The sequence below is a fragment of the Passer domesticus genome, chromosome Z (genome assembly GCF_036417665.1).
Source record: "Passer domesticus isolate bPasDom1 chromosome Z, bPasDom1.hap1, whole genome shotgun sequence".
Lineage (NCBI taxonomy): Eukaryota > Metazoa > Chordata > Aves > Passeriformes > Passeridae > Passer > Passer domesticus.
Genome location: NC_087512.1, coordinates 39795956 through 39810430, shown reverse-complemented (window position 1 = coordinate 39810430; position 14475 = coordinate 39795956). Strand labels below are relative to the sequence as shown.

Below are 14475 nucleotides of genomic sequence, written 5' to 3'. Positions count from 1 at the left end.
CCTTGAGAATTAGAAACAGATACATTAAATGCAAAATAATACCAGGACACTGGTGTTACTGCTTTGCTGTGTTTTTTTTTCCCTTAAAAAAATTGTAGCTAAATCACACCAATGGCATGGTATCTCATTTTTTGTAGGCAGACACCCATGACACTGCTGGAAGGGTAGTGTGTAAGCCACTGCACTGTCTAATCACCAGTCATAAGAGTCTGCGTTGACCTGTTACTTAAATCATCTTTTGATTATGGGAATTTTTGCCACTAACTCAGCCATCTATGTACTTAATCATAAGGAATCGTGTAATAAAAGACTAGAATGCCATCAAGTGGCTCTTGGTATATCAAAGAAGGACAGTGATAGGTGGATTTTTTTCATCAGAATATTAAAGTGAGATGGCTTTGTCTGTCTTTGATATGAAATAGAATTGGAAGTATGTATGCCGTACATAAAATTTCTGTTAGTAGCATTTTGAGTGTAAAATATTGCTGTCACCAAGCAGAAGGAAACAGAGCCCATAAAGGAAAACCATGAAATACCAGCATTTTGTTCATCAATTGTATTTTCCATTATCTTGTTGGTCCTATGGTGTGGAAATATTATCATGACGATAATGCTTTTTTTTTTTTTAACAAGTGTAAGGAATGAATTCCTGCAGAATGTGTGAGTTTTGCAGGTAATACATATATATCCAGCACAGTGGCTTTAGTACATTTCCATGACATTTTGTCATGTCTCTCCTAAGTTTTTGTACTACTTGTGAATAATCTGGGAAAAAAAAAAGAGCAACGAGTCTTGATTTTAAAATAATGCCTCTTCAGCTAATTGTTCTGATTGTGTAGGTTGAAGATATGTGAGTATGGCAGGCTCCAATGATCTTTGCAAACTTTTAATTTAAATAAATTGCAGCATAATTGGCCAAAGCTTCCCTTTTTTTTTGTTTTTTTCTTTTCCTTTGTTTTACTCCTAATATGTTGAAAGACCACTGATTTGTTCACTTGCTTCTGGTCTGTCCATATGTTTTAATATAACCTCGTTTTGCAGATGAAAATTCTGTCAATGTACATTTATGTTTTGGGTTTTTTTTTTGTACCTGACTGCTACATTGTATAAAATATTTGCAATATTTGGAGTTACTTTTACTATGTTTGGCTGAAGAAATGTAGATAAAGGACCCATCAAAGGAATAGTTAAATGGTGTAATGCCTTAAGAAGAATGTGAAGCAGATCTGCTGATGGGTTCTGGAATTCGTGCCCAGCTTCTTGGGTGGTTTTGCTACTCCTGGTTGAAATGTTAGAAAGGGAAAAAAACAGCTTCTGTTCTGATGACTGGCTTGCATGATGCAGTTTTGATTAGCTAGATCTGCCTTGTTCAGTGAAGTTAACATGGTTTGACAGGACCTTGATTAGGAAGGGATCATCTCTGTTGATAGTAAACAGTTGGTCACTTTCAGCAGATATGGGAATGACTCTCTTTGTCTTGCATTAAGTATGATTTGTTGGTTCGAGTTCTGGTTAAATTCAAAAGGAAAGTGTGGGTGGAATGGGAGAGAACATAGCACCAGGAGCAGAAGTTTATGGTAGACTCCCCAGTCCTCATAACATTGGGGTTTTATTGTCTTGACTGGCATTGAGAGACAAAAGAGGGAGAGAGTCAGTTTATCTTTGAAGCACTTGTAGTGTAAAGGGTTGTGAAAGGAAGGTCTGGTTAAAAGACATCCAGATTAGGATAACTCTGCTCCCTTATTTCCCATATTCCTGTAAGATGAAGTAAAATTCAAGTATCAAGGACTACTGATTGGTGGAATACTGTGGAAAGACAGCAATGATCATAAACCTGGGGCTGATGAATGAAAGTATTTTTATAGTTTAAATCTTGGTAAGAATTATCAATAGCATTTTATTACCATGCAAATGCGGTCTCAATGATGGTATGTCCTGTCCTGTCACTGTAATAAGAGTGATGTTAAAAAGTTCTAAGGGATTCTAGGTGAAAGGCTGTACTTCGATTTGTTTTGTTTTGTATACTGTGAGCTAGTCTCTGTTCCACGGTATAAAGGGGTAATCCCACATGTGACAGGCTGAAAAAAAATTGGGTGTGTTGTGGAAACACTTATTTCTTCAAAGAATTCTTGAACAAGAAATTAAGCAATGCTTCGTGCCAGAATGTCTGTATGGTTTAATTGTTGAGGGTCTCATTCTGACAGCTTTATGCATGCAGGGGCCCAGCTTCTTGCCTGGTGGTCGTTTTAGCCCCAGGGGTGTTGCGGGTGGGTTGAGGGCCCAAGTGATTGAAAAAGTATGTCCCTGCTCAGGCTCAGGAATCTCATCTCCCACTCTGCCAACTGGTTATGGATCCATCTTCTGTTATATGACCTAGGAAGAAATAAATATATGTGCTTAATTTCTGTTCACACTGTTGAAAACTAAACTTTGGCAGTAATTCAGATCACCAGTGTCAAGCTTACTAGGACTGAGAAAAATGTAACAAATTAGACCAGATCTGTAGCTTGGATTTACATTCTTGTCCTCCTCATCTGGATGTGGTCTTGATTCAGCTAATAGGCTGAATTAATTGACGTTGCCTCCCACATGCATTGGCTAGAGAAACTACAGGGAGGTTATATGAAGTATATGAACTGTAGCTGGCTGGGGTTCTTGTAGAAGGGAAGACAGTTTTCCATTCTTATGCAATGTTTTCTGGCAAGGCAAATTGTGTATAGCTCCCTCTAGAGCCTGTCGACTCTGCAATGTCCCTCTGCCTCCTTTTTTTTTTTTTTCCTTTTTCTTTTTTTCCCCACCATATTTTAATATGGAGCACACCGTTAGGCTCATGTGGGTTTAGAAACAGATGTTGCACATGAGCAATCTCCTGCATCACAGCACGTTCAGCCAGGTACTGGGCCACTGGGGTAAATTAGCTGTAGACAGACCTTTCTGCTACACTCAAACTGCATCTCTTTATATGAACCTCGCATTTTTTCTTTTTTTAAGGCTGAAAGAAATACTTCTGCTCACTTTTTTTTTTTTAAACCGAAGAGAAACATTTGCCTTCTATCTTTGCCAGACTATTTAGTAGAAGAGTGTAAAATAAAGCCATTATCTTGAAATGTGCGTTTGGAGCAGACTGTACATACAAGTGTAAGAAATTGTAACATAATATTTATTCTGGTCTGCCAGGTAAAGTTTTTTCCTTTTTTCTTCCTCTTCTTTAATTTTTACACTTGGGATATTGGCTATAATATAGAAAAAAACAGAGGCTCCAGTTTATGCATCAGTGTTTCAGTACAGTAGCAGTAAAGGTATTGTAATGAGGAATGTGGGTGTTTTTTCAGAGATGGTAAAAGTTGTTCTTAGCTTTAGAGTGGCACAGTGATCAGTTTGAGAAAGAATAGGCCCTGCACACAGTCAGGGTTTTCTGACTGGAGAGTGTTCATCAAGAGAATGCAGAATAAGCAGGCACTGGCTAATATAAAGTCCTTAATATTTATCCATCAGTTGGTGGACGAGTGAGTCAGGAGTTAAATTACACACGGCAGAAGATTGGAGAAGAGGCCATGTTCAACCCCCAGCTCATGATCCAGACTCCACAGGAAGATGGTGCTAATGTACTAACAACAGAAGCACTCCGACAGCACCTTGAGTCTGCACTTCAGGCCAGCAGAGTACATGTCTATATGTACAACAGGTGAGGGGAAAATCAAAAGTTTTCTTGATCATATGTAGTAGCTGAAAAATGGACATGTGCTTTCCTCAATGTATTTAAGTGGTTAGTGCTACTGAGCCTTTCTCTTGTGGCTGTGTTTTGATTTCAATGTCACTGGTTTCTGATAGCTTGACACTGTGGCGTGATAGCTATGATAAATTGTCATTTAACAAGTAAGATGGGGCAAGTGGTGTTACGTGAGGCATGCTACAGCATGCAGCATTTCTTTAGGTAAAGGTATAATGTCTGTGGTCTTAAACATAGAACCTTACGGATAGGATTTGTAACATTGAAAATACTTAAGTTAAATACTTAAAAGTTGAATTCAATTGCTAATGTAATAATGAGGTTCATAATGGCTCTGAACAGTGGCAGAGGCTAGTGTTCTTCCAATAGTTTGGCTGTAAAGGGAAATGCAGATGTGTTGGAATTGTTAGCAGGAGGAATAAGAACTGTTAAATAACATAGACAACAGACTGTGCCTTAAAGAATGTCTGTGGCCCCATACTGATGGTTGGCAGTTGCGTGATTTCCAACAGAAAAATAATAATGGTGCACCTCAGGACCTCAGGAGGGTAGCAGCTTGGTTTCATCTGCAAACTGACTGAGGGGGCACTGTAGAGGATCAGACCTAAGCATGTTTTGTCTCAAACATTCTGAGTATTGCTACAGTGATTGAAGGAGATCTCCCTGAAAAATGGTTCTGCCAGGGTTACTACTTACACAATAATGTACCTAGGAGTCCTGCCTGTGAGGCACAAAGTTCCCTGTCTTTCAGCAGATCTTTTCAGGGCATCCAGATGGTTCCTCCATGAGCTACTGCTAAGTGTCTAATTATCTTTTACGAAGCTCCTGCCCTAAGTCATTAGAAGCCATTGTAGTGGAAATTGTAATACAGCCAAAATAGGAAGGCAGGAATCCTAATGGTTTATTTTCTTCTACAAGTCTTGGTCAAATGACTATATTTGAGTCCTCTGAGCTGGAGGTGGCTTTTCTCTTACTGGTGTCACCAAGTGATACCTTAAGTCACAAGCAGCCTCATATAAATGTGTGTTGACTAGCCTGTATGTACAAAGGCATCTCCCTTATTTTGAATGAGTTTTACAGAGAATATGGAAACATCTGAAATAAAGGCTTTTTTTTTTTTTCCTGTGTGTGTGTGGTCTAGTATATCTATTTTTAATAACTTTTGCCTTACTCAATGATTTGCTGCTTGAGGCCAGTGTGTGTATATGAGTCACAGTTTTAAATATCTGTTACATTTTCAAAATTACTTCTCAGTAATTGTGCAAGAAGAAAATATTTGTCCTTCATATTTCTTACAGACAGTGGAAATTGGAACATTTGTGTTACAAATCAGGAGAACTCATCACAGAAGCAGGTTACATGGACCAGGTATGTGTAGCAGGCGTTTAATTACAAGGTTTATATATTTTCATGATTCAGCTTGTGCTGCATAGATTATATTCTTGCGTGACTGTGTTTTTCCTCTTTCTGATTTTGACAGATCATAGAATATCTTTATCCTTGCTTAATTATCACTCCTTTGGACTGCTTCTGGGAGGGAGCAAAGCTACAGTCAGGAACTGCCTATCTATTGTAAGGATGTTTTTTCATAACTTTCTTGTCTGAATGTTTTAAATTATATAACTGTGTACAGTGTTTCAGTTTCATTTCCATTGTTTATTCAAATTCTGATTTAACAGAAAAAATAAAATATGAAGTGTAGTGTCTCTGCATAAAAAATACGCATGGATTTTGTTTTTTCATTTAACATAAGGTTTACCTGTTTCTATGAGATTATTTGTAAACCTCAATTTAAATCCTCATTTATTTTTCCTGTGCTGCTAGCATGCAAATTAAAATCTAAATTCTGAGTTGGAGTTTAAAGAATTTTATGCTGTGCCTTTTTTTTTATCCCTGGAACAAAGCTGTTTCTGATGGATTTTTTTTCCCCCATAAAATATAAATACGTTGTTTGGCTGGGAAGTTTAGACCTAAGAAAATGTCTTGAGTTAATTCCCAAGTATTCCTGAGGAATAAAGAACAAATCCTCTGCTTCAGAGACCATTAAAGAGACCATATAGTATCTTTTATGGGTGGTTTCTCACAGTTTACGAGTGTGATATTAGATGTCCTGAGTTCTTTAAAGAGTTAATTGTTAATCTGTGCAGGCATTTTCTGTTAATTATGCAAGAGTTAGCATTTGAGTTATTGTTTCTGTCCTGGTTTGCATGTCTCTGGAAAAGCAATTTGCAATGGCCATCTTCTAACCTTTAGTGTACAGTTTTAGATGGGGAAATAAGGGGGTTTGTGTTTTCTGGTTGGGAGATTCAGAATAATGACTTAAGCCTGGTTAAGCAGATACAGTGTGGTTTGAACCACAGAATAAGGCAGTCAAAAGCCTTTCTGGTCTGTCAACATCACAAATTCAGAAGTGGGGGGTGGGAGTCGTGACAGTGATAGTGGTGACAGCCATGGTAGCAGGAAGGCTTGATGGTTGATAGTCAAGCTGCCAGGGCATTTGAAGGAGCACAGTATTGTTACAGATAAACAAAGATCAGTTATACTGATTGATTACATTTGCAAGATGATTATTAGACTAGCAAGAAGTAATCTGATACTATGAGAAAGGCTTTCTTTCCTCAGCCCCCTCTCTTCTGTCCCTTTCCCCTCCCCCCTAATTCTTTGAACCAGCAGTTGGCTGCTTTTTTGTTATTTAGGTTCTTGATAATTTGTTTGCTTTGTTTGTAAGTGAAAGTATTTTTAACCAGTTTTACAAGATAACTTTGTAAGAACCAAGTGTTTTCGTTCAAATTACAACTGGGCTTCAAGAAAAGTACATAAGAAAATCTAATTAAAGCTTGCCTTACATTTTATGAAACAGCCTTACCAGAAAAGGTTTTAACTTGTAGCAGAAAATAACTCAGTTATTTGTTCAAACATGAATTTTAAAGTATGTTTATTTCGGAACTTCTTTTGTCTTTTTTCTATGTGTCTTTTTCTCCTGGTTGTTCTTGCAGAGGGAAGCCTCCTTTGCAGTGGATCAACTTTGACCCCTTAGAATTCTTGGAAGAGTTAAAGAAAATAAACTACCAAGTGGAGAGCTGGGAAGAAATGCTGAATAAAGCGGAGGTTGGTCATGGTTATATGGATCGACCCTGCCTGAATCCTGCTGATCCCGATTGCCCAATCACAGCTCCCAATAAAAATTCCACCAAAGTAAGTTTGCTTGTCCTTGTGCATGTCTTTTCAAGGGAGGCTGGGGGGTGGGGAAGGTTGGGGGGGGAAGGTCAAACAGAATAGAAGAAAGTACCATTTTCTTCCAAGCAGTATATAGCTTGTATTCTTGCGTGATGTCATTTTTCTGTTCCTATTACCTGCTGTTAGCTCACTGTCATGGATTTTGCCTCGTTGTGTGGTGCAATGCTTAATCCTGTGCATTTAGGGTGAAAGTACAGTTGTCAGCTGTTGCTGTGGCACTGCAGTGATGTGGCATTTCAGCAAACTGGTACCTCAGACAGACAATAGCCACTGCTAGAACACAGCTGCTGCGACACCCCCATGCCATGCAGAAAAGCCTTTCCTCAAGTAGCACCAGTTTTGTTGATTTTTGTGATGAATTCAAAGTCGTGAGCCTTGAATTTATATATCCCTTTATTAGTCACATTAGACTTTGGAGAAATAGCCATCTGGTCAACAAGCGCCTAGGTGATTTCTTGGCTTCATTTGTTGAGTGCCTTTCTTCTAGTAGACTACCCAGATGGTCTTTAACATCTATGATTCTAGTTCACTGTGTGTTGAATTAAGGTATGAGTTTATAAAGTTGTGAAACCTATTAACTGCTTCTTTATAACTTTTTCTAGCCTCTTGATGTAGCCCTTGTTTTGAGTGGTGGATGCTATGGACTATCAAGAAAATACATGCATTGGCAGGAGGAGCTGATTATAGGTGGTACAGTCAAGAACAGTTCGGGTAAACTTGTCAGGTAAAAAATATTTAAACAAAATGTCAGTTTTAATTTGTTAGGGTTCATTTTCGGGACACAGTAGTAGCATGATGCAAACCCTGTTACCCTTCATATGTATTGTAAATTTCGCTACAGGGTGACATATCTCAAGAGAGCAGAATTTAAAAGAATGCTTTGGCTGTTGTTTAAGGTGGTATTATCATTTCCTGATTCTCATCTCAGAATGATGGTGTATGTCAGAAAGAAAGCTTTTTACTGGCAGCTTTGTTGTTTAGAATGTATGTGTAAAGCATTGAACAGTGCGTAAAGCACTGAACACTTTTGATCAGATTTTGAAATATGATCAAAGGAAAAAGGAAAGAAAATAATGTGAGTAATGTACTAACTCACATGACTTCTCTCAGAATTCCAAAATATCCACTGAATGTTTTATTCAGGATCAATACAGAGAATAGTCTATTTTCATGTCCCTGTATTGTTAATACAGCTTTGAGTAGTAAAATAAACTCAAACCCTTTGTTTTAGACTTCTGAATGAAGACGTAGAATGCTGGACTTTAGTGGGGGAATAAAACAGTGTAATTTACTGTTCTGAAAAATATAGGCCCTACTAAACAAAACGAAGAATAATTTTTTCCAGAGAATTTTTAACCTTTTTGGCATTCACACAATACATTTGTAAGTCTCTCAAGAAAGAGCCAAGTAAGGCACTTCTATTGAAAAAGAAAATGGTTCCTTCTTCTTGTTAATTAATATGAGCTTCTGAAATTGTTGGATGGAATTGCATACTGTGGAGATTCAGGATTGATTGCCTTTGTGTATTCCCCAAAGCTTATTAGGCATGAGGAGTATATTCTACTACTTCTCTCCAAGCAGTAAAAAAAACCCCAAGGTCTTCAAATCACATTTTGCCAGCATTTACAAGACCTCATAGAAATAACTGTTCCTGTGGCATCCTCACAGCAATCTGTCTTATCAAGCATTAATTTTAGAACAGCTTTGTAGGGTTATATTCTTTTCTCCTGAAACTAATCCTGCTGAAAATAGTGTCAAAACTCTTATTAATTTCAGTGAAAACAGATTTAGCCTCAATGCTTGCGTGGAGCAGTACAGCTGCACCAGATACACAGTAGAATAATTATACTCTGTTCAATTTTAATACAAGCATGTGCCCTATAAAATCAAGAACTCAAGCCAGCTCCTGTTAGAATTGCTTTTGGGACTTCATGCCATGAAAATATTTTCCTGAAAATGCTCAGTTTACGCCTTTTTCTCCTCTCTCTTCTCTCCATGTCACAGTGCCCAGGCTTTGCAAACCATGTTTCAGTTAATGACCCCTAAGCAAATGTATGAGCATTTCAAGGGGTATGAATATGTTTCACATATCAATTGGAATGAGGACAAGGCAGCAGCAATTCTGGAAGCCTGGCAGAGGATGTATGTTGAGGTAAAATTGAAAATAACTTAGATACTATACTATAAAGTCCTGCTAAGATCCACTGCCTACTTTTTACAGTATTTCCTTAAGGAATATGTTTAAACCAGAACTGAGTCATTGCATCCCTGTTTTTAAGAGTTCTTTTGTTGGTTGGTTGGTTGGTTGGGGTTTTTTTTTTGTGTGGTTGTTTTTTTCCTTTTTTTTTTGTTTGTTTGTTTGGGTTTTTTGTTTGTTTGTTTTGTTTTTTGGGGTGGGGGTTTGTTTGTTTTTGGGTATTGGTTTTTTTTGTTTGTTTCGGGTTTTTTATGTGTTTTTTTTGTTGTTGTTGTTTGGTTGGTTTTTTTGGGGTTTTGTTTGGTTGTGGGTTTTGGTGTTTTTGTTTTTTTTTTTTTTTTTTTTTTTTTTTTTTTTTTTTTTTTTTAAATTTTGTTTAGTTGGAGCTGAGAAGAAACCAAAGGGCTAGCTGGAATTTAAAAGCTTTTGGTTGGTGTGATTATTCTAAAGGTGTCTGGAAAACATTAGCCACCCATGGGCTGCTCCTTCAGCAGCAGCCCAGGTGAGAAAGCTGTGTGACAATGCCTGCCCTCTGTGTCCCAAACCCTGTGCTGTTTCTGACCTCTCCAAATGGCCAGGCAGGGAGGGGCAAAGAAATGGCTGGCCTGGGTTAAATGCAAAACTGGTACTCCATTGTAGAGTTACAGGAAGGGGTTCAAGTGTTTGTAGTGAGCTGGGCATGTAGTGAGTAGGCTTTCCTGAAGGGTGCAAATTCTGTCTCATAATCAGCAGCTTGCCAGAAAAAAATCAGGAAACACATGAGTGTTATACTGCATCACTGTAATGTCTGCATAGAGCATGAGCTTTAGCAGCAACATTAAGGGAAAAAGATTTGATTTCAGATGTGTTCTGTAGAAGATGGTAATGACTTCTTTTGACTAAATGACTAAAATAAAAGGAAAAAATTCTTTATTCACACAAAGTTTTATTTTTCTTTTCATAGGTTGTTCATCAAAGTGTTGCACAAAACTCTACTCAGAAGGTGCTTTCCTTCACTACGACCACCCTGGATGACATCTTGAAGTCATTCTCTGATGTCAGTGCTATCCGAGTAGCCAGTGGCTACTTACTAATGGTAATAAAATAAATCTATTTAATTATTTTTGGTAGTTGAGCAAGGCTTAAAAATATGCTTTATTGTTACCAGTTTGTAGTCCAGAGTATTTTACAAATATTTAAAATAAAACCTACAGTTTGTAAACTTTACCCCAGGCTTCTCACTTGTCCCTTTGTAACCTCTGTGACATTGTGTAAAGACTGTAGGTGGGTGGGGAGAGACAGCTAATAGAGAAGGATCCATTCTAATATTTTGGTTTTTTTCCCCCAAATTTCCCTCCCTGCCTCCTTTCCTTAGCTTGCCTACGCCTGTTTAACGATGCTGCGGTGGGACTGTGCCAAGTCTCAGGGTGCTGTGGGGCTGGCAGGAGTCTTGTTGGTTGCACTCTCTGTGGCTGCAGGATTGGGCCTGTGCTCGTTGATTGGAATTTCCTTTAATGCTGCCACAACTCAGGTATTTAGAAGACACAAATCTGCTATTAAATTGCAAGTACTCTGCTAATGAATGAACACAAGTGAATCTTTGAGAAATAAAGTACTGAAAAAATATTTCCGCTCTAGATTTTTACTTGTACCGTTTTCCTATTTCATAGCTTATGCTGTGACAAATTAAATTATCATGCTGACAAGTGATAGTGAAAAAAACCTCCAGGTATTATGTAATCTGTATAATTCTTGTTTGGTTTTTCTCTGTCCCAATACAAGTGGGGGCATCCTAAGTATCTAAGGAGTTGCAGATTTGTTTTTACATCTGAATATACCAGAATGTTCAAGTTATAAAAATATTTAGAATGTAACTTGAATTGTTATCAGATATTTGTCTATCCAAAACTTGAATTACTTCTGGTGAGAATTTGTACCTGTTAATGGTATATTTTAAATTCCTCAGCTACATTGCAGAATAAAAGTTAATACCTGTATTGCATTCTTTCCATTTTGATTTTACCCTTAGATTTGTGTAGAGTGTAATGTAAAAGTTGCTATAATTAGCCATTTAATGGCTAGCTGCATGGCAGATCATAACAAAATCTATTTGGGTTTTGTTTTGTTTTGTTTCTTCCCCAAGGTTTTGCCTTTTCTTGCTCTTGGAGTTGGTGTAGATGATGTTTTCCTTCTGGCACATGCATTTAGTGAAACAGGACAGAATAAGAGAATTCCGTTTGAGGTAATGACAAAATGGAGATTTGTGGGAAAATAAAAAAGTTTCATCTAGGAAGAGACACTCATGTCCAGAATTAATCAGTGGAGTTGTTTGGTTTTTTTTTTAATAGGTTTTCCTAGGGTCTAGAAATTCTTATTTCTGTCAAAATAGGAAATTATAACAATATATGTGTGGTCCTAGGACATTTTTGAATGTTTACATGTTTACATTCTTGCTTCCTTTTTTTTTTTTTTTTAATGTCTCAGGTTTATTTTTTCTTGAAATTTTAATTTATAGGCTGTTACATAAAGGCAGACTTCCATAATCCACATTCTGCCAAAAATTTCAGTGAAAGTTAATGCAAATCTAGGAACAAACTCAAATGGGAGTCTTGACAATGAGATGATAAAATGGCTTTAATAAAAGAATACATAGAATAGAAGATATAAGGGGAAAAGAGAGGGAAGGCAGTTACCTTTTTTTTTATGGCCCTAAAATTGAGTTATTTTCTGTATTTTTCTCTTGTTTTTATTTTCTGAAGTTTATAATTGACCATGACATATCAAAGCATAACATATAGCTGATAGGAAGTCTAAGGTGTCATCACTTTTATGATCCTTTACTTCATCTATATTTTTAGTCTCAGTCCAAATTTTCACATCCAAAGTACATCCCATTTGACATTAGTGTATATTTGCTGATTTTGTTTTGTATGAGCACTCTTCCTTGTGCTCTCTCCAGCTGGTTTTGTATGCAGGCAGTACAACCTCACTCTATAATCTCTGTCTGCTTCATAATAGCCTATTGGGTTAGGAAACGGTCATGTGTTTATCTTGATTTCTTGGTGGGGTTTGTGTGTGGTCTCTAGACTTGGTGGAGTTCTCTTTGTTTGTTTTGTTACTTGTTTTTTCAAGATGCGTGGTTATGGTATGCCTCTATGCTGTTAATACATGCTTATTTTGTCTGAAAAATGAGAACACCAAGTAATTCTACTGATAAAAATGAAATGCTTCTCAACTGTAGATGTATTTAATATATTGTCAGTGCCCATTTAGTTTTGTGTTCTGAAGCTAGAATCAAGTCTAGTCATGTTTTCTGCCCTCAAAAACTTGAGCACTATCTATGTTCCTACTGAACAGTAAACTTGATATATAGTTTTCTCACATACTCTGATTTATATTCAGGATTTAATTGTAATAATTTTTCACTGTTACGCCTGTAGGATGACCCCTTCATTTGCAGGACATCACCTTATTTGCTGACTTTTAAGATGCATCCTTTGTTTTGCAGGACAGAACAGGTGAATGTCTGAAGCGAACAGGAGCCAGTGTAGCCCTTACATCTATCAGCAATGTTACTGCTTTCTTTATGGCTGCCTTAATTCCAATTCCAGCTTTAAGAGCATTTTCACTCCAAGTAAGTTTATATCCTGTTTTGCTAGCTCTGTGGAAGTGCAATGATGGTATTTGTTAGTGGTGGCATTGAAGCTTGATTTTGGTTCTACTGCAGTTCACTGAACCAGAACCTCACTGCAGCAGCACCACAGACCTGGGCAGTAACAACTGCTGCCTGCTCTCCATTCACCTGCTCCCTTTTCTCATGCACAGAGTCTCTCGCATCCTGCTAGCAGGTGAAAGAATACTCTGTCCTACCACAACTGGGTTGGATGCAAAACCCAAGCTGTATGTCACTAAGAAGTTCCCAGATGGATTTGTGTTCTAAAATCAAAAGGAGTAGGCTGCGTTGTAGTGTGTACTGTAATGTTTCTCAGCAGCAATTTAATCCTTTCATTCATGTTTGTCCAGTTTGCTGCTCTTAAAAACAAGTGCAATGACAGCAGTACACATGAATTTGTAATTTTAATAATTACTGTAGCATTTTTTACTGCCTTACCGTAATTTTAGCAAACTTGGAGAAAACTTGATAATTGTGTGTTCTGCATGGGCACAAAGAAAATGCAAATTTTATGTGCTGAACCATGCATTGCTTGCTCTCCCTTTCTCTGTCTTCTTGTATTTGTTTGTGATAGTATGCCTTCAGAAATATGAAATATTTATGATATTGGAGAAGGATTTCTTCTAAAAGTGAAGTCTGAAGAATGATTCTAAGTTTCTCCCCGACACAAGCAATTTATAGCACTACAGAGCACTGTACTATTTCAGTAGTTACTTTTCTTCTTCTCTGGCTTGGTTCTCCATTCATTTTTATTCTCATTGAGCCCTTGGCTACTCAGATGAAGCAGGGCTGCAATTTTTCCTAATACATGTGGCAATTATTGCTGTTCTCAGAGATTTAAGTATGCCTGCATTAAACTGTAAAATGGTAAACTGTTTGTGATTGCAGTTATGTTACTAATAATACAGAATCTGAAAAATACAAAAGCTAAAATCTGAGGCATTAATAATTTATTTACATTGCCTTCTCAACAGGCAATTTAATAGAGAATAATAGAGAATGTCATGGCCTCACTGGTTTTCTTTATCATTTAGCAGATGTTTGTGGCAACCAAATCTAGATGTTTAGTCTTGAATGGTTAGCAGTGTTTAGCTCTGCTGATTTGCCAAAACCTAGATGTCTCTTCTTACAGATCATGTGATAGTGAATTGTTTTATTTTATAGAATCACAGAATAGCTTGAGTTGTAACAGACCTTTTGAAGGTCATCTAGTCTAACCCTGTCCCCTAACACCCTGAGCAGGGACATCTTTAACTAGATTTCTCTGGGCAACTTGTTCCGGTGTTTTCCTACCCAAATTTTAAAAACCACTTCTTTCTTATATCTAATTGAAATGTACCCTCTTTCAGTGTAAAGTCATTCCTCTTGTTTTGTCACTACATGCCCTTGTGAAAAGCCGCCTTGTAGCCCCACTTTAGGTACTGGGAGGCTGCTGTAAGGTCCCTCCAGAAATTTCTCTTCTCCAGGCTGAGTAATCCAAATTCTCTCAGCCTTTTATCACAGGAGAGGTGTTCAATCCCTCTAATCACCTTTGTGACCCTTCTCTGTACCCTTCCCACAGTTCCATGTCCTCCCTGTGCTGGGACCCCAGGGCTGGGTGCAGGGTTCCAGGTGGGCTCTCAGCAGAGCAGAGCAGAGGGGCAGAATCCCCTCCCTCCC

The 14475-nt window shown here is 37.6% G+C and overlaps 1 protein-coding gene across 6 annotated transcripts in view; it reads left to right on the top strand.

Annotated features, from left to right (window-relative positions):
- Positions 1 to 14475, top strand: part of PTCH1 (patched 1) — a 73320-nt gene that overhangs the window by 25966 nt on the left and 32879 nt on the right. For 5 of the 6 annotated variants that reach the window (XR_010354340.1, XM_064405796.1, XM_064405795.1 and 2 more), the window contains 10 exons: positions 3496 to 3685; positions 5029 to 5098; positions 5211 to 5302; positions 6727 to 6925; positions 7570 to 7691; positions 8972 to 9119; positions 10108 to 10239; positions 10519 to 10674; positions 11287 to 11385; positions 12652 to 12777. Coding sequence is in view for 5 of the 6 variants with exons in the window: in XM_064405796.1 (XP_064261866.1) it covers positions 3496 to 3685; positions 5029 to 5098; positions 5211 to 5302; positions 6727 to 6925; positions 7570 to 7691; positions 8972 to 9119; positions 10108 to 10239; positions 10519 to 10674; positions 11287 to 11385; positions 12652 to 12777 (1334 nt within the window). In the remaining variant the exon portion in view is untranslated. Of the gene's footprint in view, positions 1 to 1050; positions 2894 to 3495; positions 3686 to 5028; positions 5099 to 5210; positions 5303 to 6726; positions 6926 to 7569; positions 7692 to 8971; positions 9120 to 10107; positions 10240 to 10518; positions 10675 to 11286; positions 11386 to 12651; positions 12778 to 14475 lie in introns of those variants that run through there. The other variant, XM_064405798.1, reaches the window with a different exon arrangement.